The 19,711-nt window shown below is 46.9% G+C and overlaps 9 protein-coding genes across 9 annotated transcripts; all 9 read left to right on the top strand.

Moving 5' to 3' along the window:
* Positions 1–258: 258 nt before the first annotated feature.
* TbgDal_V5100 (hypothetical protein, conserved) lies at positions 259–2,673 on the top strand (the record flags this gene model as incomplete). Its single annotated transcript, XM_011775355.1, has 1 exon — positions 259–2,673. The coding sequence occupies one exon, from the start codon at positions 259–261 to the stop codon at positions 2,671–2,673; it is 2,415 nt and encodes an 804-aa protein (XP_011773657.1).
* A 621-nt stretch (positions 2,674–3,294) lies between these two features.
* Positions 3,295–4,785, top strand: TbgDal_V5110 (hypothetical protein, conserved; the record flags this gene model as incomplete). The annotated part of the gene is made up of 1 exon (XM_011775356.1): positions 3,295–4,785. The coding sequence occupies one exon, from the start codon at positions 3,295–3,297 to the stop codon at positions 4,783–4,785; it is 1,491 nt and encodes a 496-aa protein (XP_011773658.1).
* A 999-nt stretch (positions 4,786–5,784) lies between these two features.
* On the top strand, positions 5,785–9,513 carry TbgDal_V5120 (DNA repair protein, putative; the record flags this gene model as incomplete). Its single annotated transcript, XM_011775357.1, has 1 exon — positions 5,785–9,513. The coding sequence occupies one exon, from the start codon at positions 5,785–5,787 to the stop codon at positions 9,511–9,513; it is 3,729 nt and encodes a 1,242-aa protein (XP_011773659.1).
* Positions 9,514–9,662: 149 nt separating this feature from the next.
* Positions 9,663–10,037, top strand: TbgDal_V5130 (hypothetical protein, unlikely; the record flags this gene model as incomplete). The annotated part of the gene is made up of 1 exon (XM_011775358.1): positions 9,663–10,037. One exon carries the CDS (start codon positions 9,663–9,665, stop codon positions 10,035–10,037), a length of 375 nt encoding a protein of 124 aa, XP_011773660.1.
* A 22-nt stretch (positions 10,038–10,059) lies between these two features.
* Positions 10,060–11,121, top strand: TbgDal_V5140 (hypothetical protein, conserved; the record flags this gene model as incomplete). Its single annotated transcript, XM_011775359.1, has 1 exon — positions 10,060–11,121. The coding sequence occupies one exon, from the start codon at positions 10,060–10,062 to the stop codon at positions 11,119–11,121; it is 1,062 nt and encodes a 353-aa protein (XP_011773661.1).
* A 595-nt stretch (positions 11,122–11,716) lies between these two features.
* Positions 11,717–12,394, top strand: TbgDal_V5150 (hypothetical protein, conserved; the record flags this gene model as incomplete). The annotated part of the gene is made up of 1 exon (XM_011775360.1): positions 11,717–12,394. One exon carries the CDS (start codon positions 11,717–11,719, stop codon positions 12,392–12,394), a length of 678 nt encoding a protein of 225 aa, XP_011773662.1.
* Positions 12,395–13,425: 1,031 nt separating this feature from the next.
* On the top strand, positions 13,426–14,304 carry TbgDal_V5160 (hypothetical protein, conserved; the record flags this gene model as incomplete). The annotated part of the gene is made up of 1 exon (XM_011775361.1): positions 13,426–14,304. The coding sequence occupies one exon, from the start codon at positions 13,426–13,428 to the stop codon at positions 14,302–14,304; it is 879 nt and encodes a 292-aa protein (XP_011773663.1).
* A 1,235-nt stretch (positions 14,305–15,539) lies between these two features.
* Positions 15,540–17,282, top strand: TbgDal_V5170 (sphingomyelin phosphodiesterase, putative; the record flags this gene model as incomplete). The annotated part of the gene is made up of 1 exon (XM_011775362.1): positions 15,540–17,282. The coding sequence occupies one exon, from the start codon at positions 15,540–15,542 to the stop codon at positions 17,280–17,282; it is 1,743 nt and encodes a 580-aa protein (XP_011773664.1).
* Positions 17,283–17,881: 599 nt separating this feature from the next.
* Positions 17,882–18,520, top strand: TbgDal_V5180 (hypothetical protein, conserved; the record flags this gene model as incomplete). The annotated part of the gene is made up of 1 exon (XM_011775363.1): positions 17,882–18,520. The coding sequence occupies one exon, from the start codon at positions 17,882–17,884 to the stop codon at positions 18,518–18,520; it is 639 nt and encodes a 212-aa protein (XP_011773665.1).
* Between the last annotated feature and the right edge of the window lie 1,191 nt (positions 18,521–19,711).

Raw genomic sequence — 19,711 nt, forward strand, 5'->3', positions numbered from 1 at the left:
CATCAGGGACATTATCGCTTTTATAAAAGTTCCACTTTTTATGGATGACGTACAGCACACATGCGCACACATAAAAGTAACAGTAATAATATGCGGTGCACGCCTGTTTGTGAGTTCTCCCGGAAGAGTACCGTTCTCGTTAGCGAAGAGTCAATCTAAGCATTCTATTCTACCACTCTCACCTCTTTCCCTTTTATTGCATTTATACATTTCCATACTCTCCTTCGCAACTGCAGAAGTACTTTGCGTACTTCTAATATGCCGAGCGACCACCAGCTTAGTAAGTCCACCATGGCAGGTGCGAAACATATGGGACAACACCGCAGGGTATCGATTAAGGTTTGCCGGCAACCAAATACTCGCTTAGGATCTTCGAAGGGAATCGGCACCCCCCATGAGCGGCAAAGACCTTCGCGGGGGCAATCGCAGCGGTTGCGGTGCAGTTGCTGCTTGCAGGATTTACCTTCGCAAGTGGATGGAAACCTGTCTGATAATACATGCTGGCGTTGTGGTTATATGACTTGTACTTCTTGCCGTAGTAATTTATCACCATCTGCCCATAGGTGGGTTTGCACTACATGCTCAAAGAAGATCAGTTTTACATGGTTGTTTCAAAAGACGGTCCACGGCGCCAATCTGTTGCTTCGGGTCCTGGAGTTCTGTGAACCGCGTGTGCAGCCTCTTTTGAAGTGTGTATTTGCAACTGAGGACACTCAAAAAACGTCGCAATGCGAGAAAACACCAACAAATGGTAGGGGTGCGGTTTCCCAAGTGACGAGTTGTCAAAAGCCGAAGCACGTCGCAGTTACAGCAAAGGGAGAGGAAGCAGAAGAAGATGCTAAATTGTTAGTGAAGGGTGCAACCCAGCGGCGTTCTGCCGCAAAGGGTACCCCGCGGAAGGGGAAAATATCATCAAAGTACGTGACGAAGGCCCAATCTCTGGAGATGCAAGTGCGTTCACCACCTCCTTCGCCGTCTCGAACCCCTTTCAAGTTCCTGTCAAACTCACCGGCTGGGAATAAGACTCCTTTAAAGCGCATCGAAAAGAATACAAATCTTTCCAGTAATGGTGCGAGCCCCACCGCAAAACCGGGAATAACTCATACAACGATACCAAGTGACGGTGCTACCAGCACAGTCGGAAAGAATGTGGGTGCTGGAACGATGGTGGGCGTCTCAGGTTCACGTGGTGATGGGCATCGGCAGGATGAATTGGGGACGGAGGTAAAAAATGGCAATCAGTTTCTTCGTTGCGATGGGATGCATCCCGACTCCAAGTGTCTCGTTTTCTCGTACAGTAACGACACGCATGCCTCTTCGCAACTAAGTTTTGCAATATCAGGAGCTGATAGTCCACCTCCTCGCTTCCCTAATTTTTCAAAGTTTCTGGACGATCAAGAAGGTTTGCGTCGCGAGTTTGACGAGCCGCAGAATCGGAGGTTGCAGCACCTGTTTGCAGAAAAGGATGAACCTCAGAAGAACTATAGTGATTTGGTTACGGTGGAGACGTCAGAAGGTGTTAGTCCGCTTAAGGTGGTTGAGTGCGCGGAAGCCGATAACAATTTCCCCATTCCTCCAAAACTGGCGCTTAATTTTTGCAAATTGGGGTTGGTTTCAAACCATGTGACTGATGCGGAACAAGAACCTTCAGCCGTCCACTCCTCTAATAACAAACTCATATGCAAGCCCACAGCACGTGTGAGCATCAATGCTGAAAGTGCCACACAACGAGGTCCGCAGAAAAACAGTTGTGGATCAGGTGGACCCCACGGCTCCGAGCACGCTTGCACGAGTCGCCTGGTCCGCAGCAACACCATCAATGGTGATTGTATCGATGCAGTTTTCAAGCGAATACAACCATGTTTGACGACAGTTGTGCATGACTCCAACGGTGCTTACACCGGTGGGCCGCAGAATGGCAATACGGCTGACGCTGGTACTGGTACTGTTACGAAACTCGGAGCGTCGAATAAAACTCATCCGCGTGCTCCCACCATTAAGCCACCAAGCAAAACCCGAACAACGTCCAGCTCCCGTACCTTCAAAACACCGAGGGCTCTATTTAGCGACAGTCGGCTTTGTGGGAAGGATGCGGATTCCAGTAGTCCGCGGACTCGGAGGGGCTCCGCACGTTACCTGCTGGCAATAGAAAAAGATGGCGTGCATTCCCCTCGTCCAGCTCCAGTTCTTGCGGGTGTTAAGCCGAGGGGGCGAACTCCTTTAACCGCTCGTCCCCCTTCGTCAAGGTGTTCAGGGGAGTGTGGTGCACTTGCAAGGGGGAGTTCAATACTAACACGACAAGGGGTATCGGTACCACGTCAGCGCACATGCGAGGGACAAGGAAGTAGGCATGCTCGCGTTAATACGCCTCTCCAGCGTATCCATTCTAGTCGTCTTGTTCCTGCAGAGGATAGCCAAGGCCGTTACTTGCCATCACACGGTAATGCCGACGCAGTTAAGCCTCGGCTATCGATAAATTCTGGGCAAAGCGTTCAACTGGTTCCGCCTGCCCCCTTAACTGTTAATCCTTCGCGGGGACGTGCCGTGGGCACCCTGAATGGGAAAGGTGCAACATCGACAGGAGGTAATTCACAAACGAATCTCAGCAGGGGAGGCGCGAATGGTGCTTCCACTTCTCGCTTCATAGCTCAGCGAACGTGGAATTTGTTGTGACGGATGTAAATGTTGTATAATCCACTGAAAAGAATGAGTGTGTTGCCGTCTGCGTTTGTAACACTAGTGTGTGACGGCGGAGGTAATAGAGCGGTTTGAGGGAGAGAAGATAAGATCGATAAAATATTGAGTTAAGTTACACTGATTATTTTTCCATATTCCCGTCACATGCGCAGGAATTTGCGTAGGTGCTCGCGTACTTTAAGGGGTTGCTTGCTGCTTTAAGCTGCCACCATCTGTTTTAAAGACTGTTGTCGCCCTACCCTCGTCGTTGTTGCTGCAGGTGTTGTTGCGAACGGTGTTCTGCCCCGCTTCTTCCACTGTGCTTCATGCATCAGTTCGTTATTTCACTTTTGTTACCCTTTCGTTACTTATATTGATTTCCATGAACATGCGGGTGTTGAATTGCATGCATGCTTTTTTGACAGTGTCGTTTTGCCAATGGAAAGGAGATGAAAGTTTAAGCGCTGCAGATTTTTCACCCTCCATAACCCTTCTTTGTCCACGCACTTTAATCAGCAAAACCTACACGGTCACCTTCTGTTCTCTTCCTTTCGTTCCTGTGTAGGGTCCAGTTTTGGGGGTAGGGGGTTCCTGTCGTTTAGTTGAGCAAACATCTGGATGAACGCAGCAGTTGTGACAAATGTTGGAGTTGTTGTCGACGTTGTCATCGTCGCTCGTTGTTTAGATGACGCGGAACTTGCGGGTGTAGAAGGGAGAGGAAGCTCCCTCGAGAGCACTACAGATGTCATCAAAGGGGCGTCCACTTCCTTCTCTGTTTTTAGTTCACGAAAGTCGTCTTCCCGGGGGGTTTATTTCATCACCGATGGGAATGCTTCGGTGACACACACCAATATAGGGGATGGAACGGGGATGACATCATGTGACAGCAGCGACCTGTTGTCGATCCCGGTTGCGAGTTCCATCCTTAACGATGACGTGCATTACGAATGCCGCGCCGTGAAACGACCGCTGCCTCAGTGCATCTTTCATCATTTTGATGTTTTACCGTTTGGTGTCATAAGTCCATCTGCTGTGTTTGCTGTTCTTGGACGACACACCAATAGGGGACTTGTTACAGCCATTACCACGGAAGGCTTATTTGTAGTTCGACGTTATGCCAGCGGTGCACCTCTCAAAATTACCCCACGCGGTTTGGACAGAAAGAGAGTAACAGAAGAGGATGTGGAGATTATATCTACATTTAGTAAATCAGATGCCGTAGATATGGATATCAAAACCTTTATGTCTATTGCTAGACAATACAAGGAGCGGTACGATGAAAGCAATAGCGGGAATGCGGATAACTACAACCAGGACACTGGTAGAACTCTAGACAGCTCTAATGGCAGCGAGTGCCTGTTCAGCGACGAGAGTGAAAACGGTAAATGGCGCACGCCTGAGGATATTGAGTACTGTGCTCTGAGGGAACTGCAGTTAGCGCCTTCACTTGCACTGCACGATCCTGTGCCACCTTTACGTGTTGGTTCGAGGGTAATTGCTAGACGAAGCTGCAGTGGCATTTCTCTGCATATTGCCCGTGTATGCAGAGTGAATTATGATGTGACGTACACGCTTGTCTACGAGTCGGACGGCGCCACAGAAACGGGTGTGTTGCACAATGATGTGCATCTGCTTGATGAGTCTGAGGCGGAACAGTGCAGCGTAAGAGACAACGTAACCGTAATTCTGCACAAGCAGAGGCCGGCTGTTATCATCGAGTGTTGTGGTGATGAAAACTACCGCGTCATTATTGATCAGAACCGCAACCAAGCTGTATCCATAAAGGGTAGTAATATTGTGTTCGTTGCGCCACTTTTGAAGGAAGCGTTATACGCTGACCCGGTTATATTACGGTGGTTCCGAGAACTTGATCGTACGCGGGCGGGTGTTGTCGAATGGAAGGATGTCAGACACCTCATACTTAGTTGGGAAGGTTACGATACGGAACGAACATTTAGAAAAATAGGGGAAGCACAGAGAGATCTTTGTCTACGGCTTGGATGTATGGAGCCACAATTGATGAAGAGAGTCCCCGTTCAGATGGATGAGATGCAGTTGCGTTTCCCTGAGTTCGAGTACGTCATCCTTCGACTGAAAAATTTGTTTTGAAATGCGCTTGTGTTTTATTTCCCTTCTTTATCCTTTGAATTGTGCTTTTTCTTCTTTTTAGTAAGAGCGCGCAACGAAACGACGTGCCTTTCATTGGTTCCTCTTTTTTTTTTCTGTTATACCCCGGTGTGTTGTTTACTTTTTTTTTTTTTAAGAAGTAGGCTGATTTAATTTGCTCCTTGTGTGGAAACTGAGTTGGGGAGGAAGTGTTGTTGTACCCTTGAGGTATTTCATTCATCAGTGTGGCCGTAACACGTGTTCCACCTTCATGTCAGTGTATACGTGTTATATCCCTAATTTATATGTATATCTATTTAAATTCGTTAAATTCCGTGGTAGGGACAGATCAGAAATTATAGGTACAATAAAGCACGTCACTCCTTGATGTGCTCCCATGTTCATGTGTAATGCGATCATTTAGTCTTTTTTCTTTTTTCCTTTTTTCCTCTTTTGATCCTCGTGTGTACTCTTATTTCCCCAAATACTGAAAAAAGTGCGTGTATATGTTACCATGTGGTATGTACTCGTAACCGCCCTCTCTTTTTTTTTTTTTGCTTTTGTATGGTTTCCCATTCCTTTCCCCTTCATGGAGGAGGGGCCGCAGTTGAGGTATGGTTGTGGGTGTATTTCTCGTATGGATGTGGGTGGTGAGGGGCCTTTAAAACAAAAAAAAACAAAAAGTTATATAACAAACGGGAGCAAGGGGGAATGACACTCACATCACCACATATCCCCAAGGAGAAATAAACAAATGCTTTTGTGGGTGGGTGGAAAATGATAATGGCGGTGGTTGATGGCCAATAAATGAAGGGGGCCAATATAATCCATTACTTGACTCAATATTTTAATTCTCTTTGTATGGATTGGTTTGTCTGGTGGAGCACTTTTATTGTTTTTGTTTTTGTTGCTTTCTTTTAAAATGGATCTTCACGTACTGTGAGTAGTCTCATTACTACCACACTTTCTCCCCATTCTTTACTTTAACTCTTACATAGCGCAATGCCACAGACTGTTAGCAGCCGGATTGCAGAATGTTGCACTGCTGCCGATAGCGATGGCGGGAGCGCGCAGTTATGCGTTGTGAGTATTGGCTTCGATATTGAGTGCATAACAGCCAATATTGTGCGCCGTGTGGTGGAAGCTTGCAACCTACCGTCACCCAATGCATGTGTTTCATGTGTTGTTCTTCCTGACGGTACGGGGGATAGCGTCCTTCTACGAGTGGCAAGCACACTCACTCGCATTCTTTCTAATAATGATAGTACTGTTCATAATGATAACTCGGTGGCAGTGGTGAATGTACACGCCGTGTTAGAGGGAACCATGCCGCGGCAACGTTGCACTTACTACCAGAGTGGAGGTATTGTGGTGTTATGCAGCCGAGTATTGTGCGCTGATTTGCTGCATCGCCGCGTTGCGCGTGAGTTGATTGGGTGCGTTGTGGTGCTGTTGCGGAGACAGCGGGTGGATGGCATCGCTCATACAGTGGGTTTTTGTGGCGAAATCCTTCTTCGAGGTGGAGGACCCCTCCTCCTTCCGACACACCGAAAGCATCCACCCTTCATCCTTCTTTCTGATGATCCCTTCTTTGTGCGCTACGCCATTCAGCATCCGCGGGTTCGGCAGGAGCCCTTTCTAGTTCAGGTACGCGTAGATAATGTGCTGCTGTTTCCACGCTTTCGCCTGGACATCATGCGACACTTTGAAAATGTGGCGTCTCAGCGACCACTAATAGTGGACCGCTTCACCGTTAATATGGCTAGGACGACTTACATTCTTGATGACTTGCTCTGTAAGGTTATCATGGAGATTGTGACAGAACTTCATGAGGTGTGTAAACGTATGGGTCCTTCAGGCTGTTGCCGAAACCACAGCTGCTTTCCTAATTCTAATGACCAAGCACCCAGAAACGCGCATAAGAGAGGCGCGTCTAATACCCGTAGTGGCATCGCTGACGGTGATGAACCGCACTCCCGACTGGACCCCTTATCGCAGCGTCAGAGGTTGGACCACTGTTCCGGAGGTCAACCCAACGGATCACCCCCCGGCTACAGCAGAAAACCGTGGGTGGTGTCTGCGAAGCGGGCTGTCATTAACTTTGCCGGTATTTTGTACGAGAACGCGATAAACATCAATGATCGAAGTTTGGATGATGATCTTCACTATGCATTAAGAACACACGACACAGGCTGGCCATACGGGAAACTGTGTGAAAGTCTTATCGACCTGAGAAAACTTCGGCGCATAGTGCGGTCCGGTTCTCCCTATGCGGCCGTGCTGGAGTTGGAAGAGCTACTGATGGAACGAACCCCTCGGTTTGCAGGTCCTAGTTTGAGAACAGGGTGGGCGACGGTTCAGCATCCGGATGCCCTTTGGACACTGTCTCAGCACTTTTCTTCCATTACGAAACTCTTCGTGTACCGTATAGGTGAGGTGAAGGAGGTGAGCAACACCACCCCACAATGTGGCGGTTGCACGTCTAGAACGTATATCAACGTGGACACTGCGACCCCAGCCAGTGTGGAGGATGAAGACTCCAGCAAGGTCATTGTCATTGATGGTGATGATACCAACACCGACAGTGGCACTGACGATGATGATGACGACGACAACGATGATGTACTCTGTGTGTCAGAAGTTAGGCCCAAGCGCTTTCTTGTTCCCCGGGTTGACGAGGTGGATCCATGCATGGAGCTTACAAATCGGCTCACAATGAACTGGGGGAGAGATGCACATCGCAAACAAGTGATTGCGGCATCTGCTTTGTCTTCAGACGATCCGCTGAAGGTAAAACCACGGGTTTTGATGGTTGTTGTGTTTGGTCGTATGGCTTTCCAGCGGTACTCCTGTCGGCTTGCTTATTCACTGGCCGACTTCCAGGCGTTGGACTTGGATTGTTTTGTGACGATGTACCAAGGAAGGCACGGTGCAAAACAGCAGCGGTACACACAGAATCCAACACCAGAGGCTTCCGATGCGGCGAAGCTGCGTACATGGTTTTTTCATCACAAAGTAGAAAGTGTGGATGATGATGTCGAGCACAAAGCAGGTGAGGGTGCCGACGACGATACCGAGAAGCAGGGTGGCTTGGATAATTCCACTACTTTCTCAAAAGACCCCAGCTTCCTTTTTTCAGATAAATGTAGTGTCTTGGGAGGGCCTCGCGGGAGTGACAACGTCGGTTTGAGCACATCCACAGATGGTACATCGCATTTAAATGAAAGTGGTCGCAACTGCGGCCATAACGGCGTATCCTTGCATTGCTTGATTATGAAACAAGGCCAATCACTGTCGTCCATGCATCGCTCACAAGGAGGTTTGCGGAATGGGAGCGATGGACCAACGGACGCCGTAACAGCTTCGGCGGCGCCTGGATCGAGCACTTGCATCTTGAAGTTTGACTATGCTCGGGACAGTGTTGCACGGCTGACTTTCCATTCGTGTGAAGGTGACTCTTCACCATCGGCACTGCCACTGCACGTGGCTGTGGTGGATGGGAACAAATTGTGTGTGTCAAGTCTCGTTGAGTTCATAAAGGGGACACACAGTGCACTCACTCCTGATAGCACCGATGACGACGGGGCGCCTGCTGATTCATTGAGGGTAGTCAGGATTATTGTCGTTGAGCAGCAGCTGCGTTTCATGCGTATGCTTGAGATGGCACAAGATGTGTTATCACCTCAACATTTGAAAAATCTTCGCGTTCAGGTTTTGGTGGAGCGATCGCCTGCGTCATCGTCTGCACCTTCATCGCAAACTGGCGGCGGTACTCTTCCTGAGGATCCTGTGGTGGCTGAGGAGCAAGAAGCTTTTGCCGCGCTCGCGCATGCGAAGGCAACCCTTCCGGCAACGCTAATCGCTGATCGAAATACCGTTCGTTTAGTGGAGGAGCGTCTCGATTCTGCCATACTCGACGAGGGGCGAGTCCGCAGGGGGCGCCGCCCTTCCCGGAATGGTTTGACTTTGCTCGTTGAAGATGAAGATACCAACGGTACTTCAGCAAAGGGTGGCAGTGGAGGAGCTCCCCTTGTTGTGTTTGATGAGCGTGAATTTCGGTCTAGACTGCCTTATGAACTGTACTGCCGTGGAATTGACTTAGTCCCACTCACTCTTTTAACCGGAGACTATGTTCTTTCTCCAACTTACGCGCTTGAGCGCAAGAGTTTGCTAGACTTCATTCACTCACTTCACACTGGACGTGTTAATTCCCAGCTTTCACGTCTTTCCCGGTCTTATGATCACCCTATGCTACTTATTGAGTTTGACCGCAGCACTCCCTTCCGACTCTCCTTTGGACTCGCTGGCAGTGTGGGAGAACATAGTGAGACCGGTTTGTTTTCTCGAATCGCTCGGATCTTCACCTCCTTCCCGCGGGTACACGTAATTTGGACTCGTGATGCAACACAGTCCGCAAGTTTCATTCATTCTATGAAACGCACATGCGCCAGTGAGTCGATTGATCCGAGTGCCCCATATTTGACTTGCGCAACTGTTGATTACTATTGCCCAGCGGGGGCAAAGGAATCTTCGCATTACGCCACGCGCGTGCTTTCCTGCTTTCCGGGGGTTACACCAAAGAATTTGCAGCGTGTCATGGCACTTTGTGGTTCGCTAGCCGGCTTGGGAACCGTTGAAGAAGAGGCCCTTGCAGGTGTAATGGGGAGCGCTGCTGCCAGGGAACTTTATGCCTTTATACATGGGGAATCTGTGCCACCTACTCAGACATAAACTTGTGTTTGGTTGTGTTAGACCCAATATGTAGCAGTTGCTGGAGGAACTGAAGCGTCCTGGCTGTGTCCTGGTTGTACTGAATCTTGAATTAACCCAATGAGAATACATGACATGGTTTCACATTACCTTAATCACTTCCCTCTGCAATGCGGGCTAGGAACTTGGCTGCAGGGGTTACTGATAAAGGACCTACAAAACTGATTGTCCTCGGCGTTTCATTGTCATCTCAGCTATTATTTTCAACCATCTTTTTAGCCAGCGGTTTGAATACATTTTCGGCAGTGCTCGTTCGTATCGCTGTACACTCCTCCTCTCTCTTTCCCTCTAGATATATGTCCAAACTGTTAGGAGGGAGCAGTCTATCAAGAGATGGAGGAGTGAAGGAGGTTTTGATGTGGTGCAAAAGGTGGAGAGAAATGAGAAACTATTCCAACTATCCTCTTTCCTTTTTTTCTTTTCTTTCTTTTTTTTTTTTGCCTTCTCTGAGTGGAGGTATGAATCGTTTACTTTGGTTGCTTTGAACTTTTCTCCATTTGAAGGAGTATGTTACTCAAAGTGTCGCATCTCTACACTTTCACAAATTGTATACATATCCTCTCTCTTTTCTTGAAAACTTCTGTCCATGAATTAACTGTGATTCCTCTTATAGCGTTTTTACGCGTAAAGGAACCATTGTTCCCTTCAGGTGCACCACAGATAATAGCACAGCGGCGCCAACAACCAGCTGCACGTGAAGTATCGTTTAGTTGCATATTTTATTGGTTAGGTTTGTTGCATATTTCACGTGTTCCTTTTCGTTATACTTTGTGGTCAGTGTATGGGTACCGGGTTTTTATGGCGCCGCCGATATCGCTGCCGTCATTGCCATCTGTGGACCGCTCTTCCACTAAAGTGTTAGTTGCGGGGCACATTTCTGCCGTCAATGCCGTACTTGATGTGTTTCAGACGGACTACAGTGAATCGGTACGAATGTACCGCGTTTGCAGGCGAGGTAAAAATGGGTTTGCAAAAATATTTCCCTTCTTGCGACCTGTTTATGCTAATATAGCATTATTGATTCTTGTTGTGGGATGTCTAGTAGGCTCGCAAGCGGGGCTTAGAGGCGTTTTGCCAAATATTCCGCAAAGCTGGGTTTCATGGTCCAAATGGACTGGTAGTGGTACCGCCGAGCATGTTGTTATGTGGCAACTATCGTGTTTTCACATTTTTATTTTGGGTTGTCTTTTTTTGCTGATTCTACAGTTTGTGAAGAGCTTGTTTTTTGTGCATGTTGATGAAGTGACTGCGATACGTGGCCTTGGGTTGCAGTTGAACAGTTATAATGCGCTCGGTAGGTTGTGTTTCCAGCGTTTTGTTGATATAAGACTTATACGCTCACTTGTTATCCACGACGCCTTCTTTCGCACACAGGTTCTCTTCTTCCTGTCCGCCACAGTGGAGAATGAAGCAAGCCGACTCGTGCTATTTGAAGAAACGCTGCCTCGATTGGATGTGCTTCAACCCGTGTTATGCGGGTTGCGGCATGTACTTTTCGGGGAGCCCGAAGATGTTGTGACGGAGGACAGCTTTGAGTGTCAAACGGCTACACAAAACGTTCTCAACTGAATATGTGTTATATATATATATGTGTGTGTGTGTGTGTGTGTGCGTGCGTATGTGCCGATGCTCTGAAACGAGACATCATGAAGCCCGGTTAGGGACCAACGTGGTAGATCGTTTTGCTCTGCAGCAATGGAAAGAGTAAATGGCACAACAACATACTGGAAAGGAAGGGGAATGTCCTTGGACTAACTTCTTATAGATTCACATTCTAGTAAATATTTCTTCACTTCTCGTATACTCTGTCGCTGGATGAGCATGGGCGCTGGGGTACGGTTGGTCCAACAATATCGCGACTGCGGTGGCGATTTTTCCTCAGGGGAGTTAGAGAAAACTTCGAGAAGCAATCGTATTTTCCCCTCCACAGTAGCCGTAAGGAAGGCGGCTATATTTAAGAGCCCCATGTTGACCCTGCCGTTTAAGTACTCGTACTAATATCTTACAGCAGCACCTTGTTATATGTTGGGTGGGGTGAGTTCCCACTTAGTTCCAGCTGTTTTTTTTCTTTTTTTCACATCAGGATATGTGTGTGCATTTATACCCTTTTGTTTTCTCTCATATGTAAATTGCCGTACACGTGACTCTGAGAGGCGAAGCCGCGATGTTCGTAAGGTTGCCGACCCCAGGAGAGACTTGTGTTTCGCGACTTCTCATCTCGCGCCGTTTCGCTTCGGCAAAACAACATGTAACGCGCAGAAACATTTCCTCACACAACGGCGGTGCAACCACTGGCCAAAAGTCTGTCGGAGGGAAGAACTTCGCCAAGCGACCTGAGGATGTTGCGCCACATTCATCAAAAGGGTCGGCAGCAGGTCCAACCATGCGGAGGAGTCGTTTTTATCGGATTGCTCTCGATCATGGGTTTGGTTTCGCCGTCTATTTTTATATTCTAGGTGAGTCCATGACTCTATCCGTACTGTACGCTTTACATTCTAATGCCTTAGGAACGGGTGACACATTCGCTTGGATGAACGCTGTGGGTGCAGAACGTTTCGTAAACCTGGATAGATGGGCGCATGCCGGTCCCACTATTGTGGGAGTAACCCTCTCATTCCGGCTTCTTCTTAACTATCTTGCTGCCAATGCAATTATGTACCCGATGTATGGGATGCAAATGCGCTTTTGCGTTGCCACCTTCGGTGTACTTGGTAAAGGACTCAACCCTTTACGGCGGCTTCGGACCCTTGGCAGAAATGTTACTTCATCGGGTGCTAAACGAACGGTTCCGCGCGCCCCTTCAGCCACAGCACCTAAAAATAAGGTGAACAGGCTGCCATAATATCTAGCTTCTGCAATGAACTGTTCAGGAAGACTTCGAGGTATTATCATCGATATATATATATATATATATATATATATATTAAATGTTATCATTGTTGGATTCGCATGTCTTTCATTTGGTGATTTGCAAGCACTCATCCAAGCATATGTTATAAGACATGTTGAGTCACAGCCCGGGGCTTCGAGGCATGAAGGTTGTTCAGCCAACGAGAAGGCTTAAACTTTACTACTGCTGTTAGTAATCAGAGGGGTGACCACGACATGTTTGATAAATATATCAATCGAAAAGAAAGAGTATTGAGGTGGAGGTAACATGTTCGCCCTCAGCAAGCACCCTTTTAAACGTATGAGGGGACTGAGAAGTGACGGATTAGTCGCCTCCTCGAGTTTGTATTCTTTATGTTGAAAATAGGGGTGTGAGAAGAGTTGTGTGTAGGACACGTGCTGATTTTGGAACCCCATGAGGAGTTGTGTTTGCTCCGAATAATGGCCATTTATCGTTTAGTGGGGGAGCGTACGTGTCGGTGGTTGTGTGAGTGTCTGGGAAGTTTGTGTGTGTGTGGGTGGGGGGGGGACTTTACTGAGGTTTTGTGAAGGATAATATCGCTTAGATGCGTTTTACTGATTTAAATTCTCATCCACAGCTCTTTCCTAAAGCTGATGTGGTGTGGCACTGCGTCCTCTGATTACTCGCGAACCTTTTTATTTTTTTTTTTGTTTCCTAAACTTACAAACATTAAGGTGCTCCCAAAACCTGTAACGTGGAGGGCGCTTCCTCAACTTACTGTCACAGTGTTTGATTTTGTATTAGTAGACCTTGTTTCGGTACTGCGTGTACTTTGTGCTAAACTGCCGATGCCCATGTTTCGCGCCGGCCCACTAATCTTATTATATTCGTTCACCAAACAGGGAGGAGTGGACAAGTGCATACGTGTGTGATCATGTATTTTCTGATCCTGTTATTTATTATTATTATTACTATTTATTATTTTTTTTTCTTTTGGTTTTTGCCACAACAGGTATATTACCATGCCCGCAACTATTGTGTCCGGCGTCGCACCGTATTTTGCCTTCATGCTAAAAGATATCGGTGCAAGGCTTGCCATCATGTCGCATTATTTGAAGACAAAGCGTCATATGTACCCCGTAACGCGCCATCAAAATGTACGTGCCTACCGCGGCATGCTACCGTGGACACAAGACAGTGCTTTCATTGCCCCAACGGCTTTTGTGAGTGGTAATGTTTCGCTTGGCCATGACACCTGCATATTTTATCACACTGTAATCCGAAACTACAACATTCGTGATGAAACGGCAATTGGTGATCACACCGTTGTAATGGACCGTGTCTCGTTTCTTGGTCAAGTCCGCGTAGGTGGTGGCGTTTATATTGGTCCCGGCAGCACGTTGGATTGCTGCACCGTTGGCGACAACGCGTATATTGGTGCTGGTGCTTCCATTGCATTGGGTGCAGTGGTTGAAAATAATGCCATCATCGCCGCGGGTTCTCATGTACCAAAGGATACACATGTATATGCCTATGAGTTGTGGGCAGGCAACCCAGCACAGAAGGTAGAGGAAGTGAGTCCAGATCAGGTTGCGGAGGTAGCGAGCATCGTACACGATCAAATAGCGGTAGGGAAAGCTCACGCACATGCTATTCATGAGCATATGCATCACACGGCAGAACTAGACGCGGAATGGCTCCATCACGCACTGGAAGCAATGGAGAAGCAACAGCAGCAAATGGCACTCAAGTTGCCAGTTGACATCCCACTGGAGGCGAAGAGGTTTCTCACTCCACGTGTTCATATGCGTCGACCTGAGATGCACATGCGCATGTCTTATCCGGTTAATCGCATTGCTCCATGGATGCCGAAAGTTGCTGATCAAACTGCTAATGCTTAAGTTCATTTTTTATTTGTTGTTGGTTACACGACCACGCATAGGTGTAGGTTTAATACCTCTGGTTTTGAGTCGCTTCCCGCAGTTGTTGTGGGGGGGGGGTTATACGTAGGATTCAGTGTGTTGTTTGCTTTTCTAAACCCCAACCTGCTACACATTTAATCATTACATGAGGACGATACTTTCTCATCAATGGCGATGTGTTTGACTGTTGCCTCAAACAGTTGCTTGAAAGTGTTGAGATGGGGAGCGTTTTCCCATGATGCATATGATTGATGTGTGTCTTCCAAGTAGAATACGACAGGTTAGGACGTGTGCAAGGAGAAGTAGGGGGTGAGAGGAAAGAAAAAAAAAAGGTAGTTTAGTAAATACGAGAGCAGCAGTGGGGAAAAGCAGGACTGTGTGCAGCAGCGCGCAGAACATGCAAAGCCTTAGGTACGTACATAAGTGAGTGGAAGGTGGGGTACGCTGACCCCACAATAAGGATTTTAGGCAACTTTTGGCGCAGGTTTCGACCCAGATTAGGGGGACAGGGGATGCGTGAAATCATTTAGTTTCTGTTTTAGCGTACGCACACATGACGGTAAATTCTAGCAATTACTCCCCCTCTTTTCATCTTGCGAGGCGATGTACGTGCGGTGAATTAATTAACTTCCGTCTGGCACTTTTTAGGAGTGGCGCTATAGATATGGTGGATTCACCCGCGACTGGTCGTCATTCTTATCCTCGGATGCATATATCCACATTTACTGTGTGTATGCCTTTGTGTGTTTCTTCAGTGAGAAATAGCGTTTAGGCTGTTCTCGTTAAGGTTCTTAAAGACGCTGCCCGTTTTTTTTGTATGTCTCCCAGCTGTGAAGAAGAAGGGAACAATTTCGACTCCACCGGTCGTTCCGTCATTGACCCCTACCGATTGTTGTGGTTTCCATTTATGATCGAAAATTTGTTTTTCTTTGTTTTCCTATCTCTCATGCTACTGTGTGTAACACGATATTAACAGTTGCGCATACTTCTCTTTCTAAATTTATTTTTTTCTCTTTTTTCCCCCTTGCAATTTTTTCCGCGTTTGCAATGACTTGATTTTTTCCCTTCCCCTTTAGTGCCGCGGCCCACTCGCTGAACTCCCGCATTTGCAGACACTAGCAAAGAAATCGACTGTGCGAAAAGGATATAATTGAAGCGAAAGTTTGCGGCCATCAATAAAATTTGCCCTGCTTCCCACTGAATTAAACTCAAAAATGGCTGCGGAGATAACTGTTCTAACTTTTAACCTCTGGGGTATCTTTAACTCCAAGCACCGTGCTGAACGCATGGCACACTTCGCCAGCAAAGTAGAGGATTATGATATCATTTTACTTCAGGAGCAGTTCTCAGAGTCTGACTTCGATATCATTATCCAAAATATGCCAGAGGAGGTTCGACGCACGCGTTACTTCAAACGGTACCCGACTGCATTTTACGGATCAGGTATTGCGGTCATATCGCGGTTTCCTGTCAAGTCCGGTGTGCTCTTCACTTTTCCGCTTCAGGGATTTCCGGAGCAAGTGCTGCATGGCGACTACTACGCAAATAAGGGAGCAGCGATGCTCTGTATCAGTGTCCCGTGTAACAATGACGTGGAGGCGAGTGGTGGCAGTGTGATGCGCCGTGATGTACTGGTGTACAGTACACATCTTGTAGCCGTGTATCAGGTGCCCTCTCAACTGCGTGACTGGCGGGATGAAGTATACCTCGCCGTTCGGTTGAGCCAGGCGATTTCGTTTGCCAACTTCATCATAGCAACATCAAATCCCACTGATCATATCATCATTGGTGGAGACTTTAACTCGGAACTCACTTCAATGGAGATACGTACCATGCTGATATTGCTCCGGGGGCACGGCTACTGCCTCCGCTCCGTACTTCCAGTTGCAAAAAGACCAGAAGAAGGCATGAGCGAGCATGAATGTATTGAAAATCTTGCGCGAATGACTTTTTCCTACGAAAATAAGTTCACATGTACAGACGGGAAAATAATTACTCACGGTGCTTATTCGCCTGTGCAAATCGATCATATATTCATATCGTTCAACACGTTACAGCTATGCTCTTACGAGGATTGTCCAGGTGCCGATGCCAAGTATCCCTTTAAGCAGATTATGGATGGACAGGAGTTACCCGCTGGTGTGGTAGTCTTCAGACGAAACGACGAGGTGTTCTTGGGTTCACAATCGAGACCTGGGTCATCGCCAAGGGGTACAGCTGGCGTGAGGCCCGTACCTTTAGGAGAGCAGGAGGCGAAGGAAATGAGTTGCCCACTTTCAGACCACTACGGCGTCGCAGCTCGGCTGAGGTTGCTTACGGAGGAGGAGAAAAATGGGAGTTCTGGTAAGGTCTCTTCCAGAGCAACGGCCTCCAAATTGACAGAAGAGGATGAGGCGTCTCTATGTGAAGCTGTCAGCTTCCTCGAGCACTCTGTAAAGCGCCTGAAGAGGGAAAGCCGCAAGTATATCATGTTAAGCATTGTTTTTGCAGTTATTATGATGTTATGTATTATTTATATGGTTGCCCGCCCCTATTTGCAGATGCACCCAACGCGATCAACGCTAAAGAACATCATATCGTTGTGCCATCACAATGAGCATCCCAACCTGAAGGGAATAGGTGATACTTCACAACAGAGGGGGGGAACTGTACGCCGAATTGAACAATTTTTGAAAGACACATTTTCGTTGAATCTGGAAGGTTCGAGAGGTAAGACCCAGGCGGTTGAGTTACGTGAACAAGACTACGAAGCAGTCGCTTCAGTGCTTCATGGTGCTGGTCTTCACAACATCTTCTTTCCTCTTGTTGCTGTTGTTGCTTCTATAATGAGCTTCTGCTGCCTCGTCATCGCACTTCTAAACAGAAAAAGCTACGCCAAAATTATTTCTGATCAGATAACTGAGCTTGGAAATAGCTTTCTGCGGCATGAAATGCATAAAGGTAATGGTTGTAAATGAAGAGGATTGCTTCATCATCATGTTACTTCTCTTTTGTTTTCTCCTGTCAGCTCTCGGTGAAGCACCGTCGCGATCTCTCATGCACCCTCTTTGCGTATTTTTGTCCTGCACTTTGTGCTTAAGGTTGTCGTCGTTAAACGGTTTGGGTTGCTGTTTATGCGCCCCTATACATGCTCTTTATTACATGCTCTTCAAAAATATTTGTGTTGTTCGTTGGCAAGAACAGTAGCTTTGTAGTGAAAAGCTGAATTGACTCAATGAATTCATATGTTTATTTTACCACTACGCAGAGGGGAGGGGGTATGAGTTATGTGTTCGTTGCTTGAACTGTTTGACTGCCAGTAATACCACATTCGTTTTCCACACTTGTGCGTTAGGCAGCCAACTTGAATGGTCACTTTTTTTCTTTTTGAATCACTTCACGTAGAGTTGGACTTCTGTATACATTTTTTCTTCCCCCCTTTTTTTACCCCCTCTGTCATCTTTTTATCTCTCCTATCTTTCCTTGCTTAACTATCACTCTACATGTATGTATATATATATATATATATATATATATATGAAGTGTGGTGGAACGTGGTGGTATTGTAAGGCTGAATATGCCAAAGCGGTCCAGGTCGGTATTACATGCGTACGTACTTCCTCCCAAACGCTTCAAAGTTATCGATGGGGACGGCACCACACAGAGAGCAGAAGGAGCTCTGCATTACGCTGAGCGTGCCGATGGTGGTGTTCATCAGGGGCGCATTACAGCAGGAATCTGCGGAGGTGCGCGTAATGTTGCAGCCGCAGCTTTTGGAAGTAATGTTATGAGGGAAGATGATGCTTCCGTATCGGCCGCTCCCTCTTCGTGCGTGGAGTGGCAAGATTGGAATCAGCGAAACCATTTTGATGTTGACAACTATGAAGTGGAGGAGGAAGGAGCTGCTTGTATTTTAATGGAGTGCGAGGGAAACGAAGTTGTCTCCCCGCTACCATCTTATCAGGTGGTGCAACAACATCCTAATTGGTTGGAACGCGCCGTCATGCTTGCGCGCCATAGCATTAAAGGTGCAGCAGCTCAACGCAGGAAGGGCGTTTGTGGTGGTGTTTGCATTGCCACACTTCCAGATCCTTCCTGTGTTTGTCTTGACGCAATCAGTGAAGAGGAACAGAAATGTTCGTCTGCTGTTGCAACAATTGCCGCTGCTTTTTACGGAATGCCACAAGAAACAAGTTCGGATCGCTTTGTCTTGTGATTGTTTTTCATCCTTTGCGCGCTAACCTCCCGGTGTGTGCGCGCACTTCACAGTTCTGTTGAGGTTTCAACAGTGTTGAAGCGCATCACATTTCTTTTTATTCGTTTTGAATTTGTATATACATCTCAAGTACACATATACGTGGGTGTATATGGGTAAGTTTGGGTGGGACTTTTTTTGAAAAACTTCTCTCCCCTATATTGCAACAACCAGAGGTGGTGGCAAAGGGAATTTTGCCGCCTGATATTTTTTTGCTGATTACACTAAATTTCGTTCATTGCATTGAAAACTTTTTTCTTTGCTATGGTATGCCTTTCTTTTTCTCGAGTGTTTTTCACTTTAGTGTTACAGCTACGAGTTACAATAATTCACAGACATTTTTTTTTATTCATTTCACGGGGTCAGGGAGCCGAATACGGGGATTTTCACCGCACTGTCGTTTCAGCTGCTCTGTTTGAACTTACGCGGGTACACGTAGTGGGACGGATGATGCGTTTCATGGTTTTGTGAGTGGCTAATTTTTATTTTATTTTTTGTTGTCATGTGTTCTCTTCGAGGGTACGCGCATGTTTTGTTTTTATTTTTTTTTTTACATCATTTGTTACGCTCTCTCTCTCTCTCTCCTCGCGTTTGTGTGCGTGTGTGTATGGATGTGGGTACTGATGTCGGTTGGAAGTTTCCTTTGCTCAGATTATCTTTTTATCTTGCTCTTCTTTCATAACTAATGGCGATATTAGTGGCTGTGGCTTTATCACAGCCGTACGTAACGGGAACACAAGGAAAACAACTCCATATACATACAACAATTATTATTATTATTATTAATTTTTGTTTTTACAAATAGACTAAAGATATTACATAGAAGCTATTCTGTCCATAGAGGGGCTGCACCCATAGAACGTAAACGTTGTGTACACAGGTACTAACGGGAGAAAAAAGCAATTGGATTGACGCGTCCAAAGCCATGGCGGCCCTTGTGGAAGACATGGAGTCGCTTCGTAAGCGGCTGCAGCTGAGCGAGGAATGGAACTTGCGACTTCAGAGCCAAATACAGGAATTGTTACAACTCCCACATAATGAGGTTGAGACGCTTAGAAGTAGGATGTATAACCCCGACATTGCCATCCCTCTTCTACAGTGTTATGATGCCACCATTCTAGAGAAACAAGATGAAAATGAAAAGCTCCAGCA

The sequence above is a fragment of the Trypanosoma brucei genome, chromosome 5 (genome assembly GCF_000210295.1).
Source record: "Trypanosoma brucei gambiense DAL972 chromosome 5, complete sequence".
NCBI classification, from domain to species: Eukaryota; Euglenozoa; class Kinetoplastea; order Trypanosomatida; family Trypanosomatidae; genus Trypanosoma; species Trypanosoma brucei.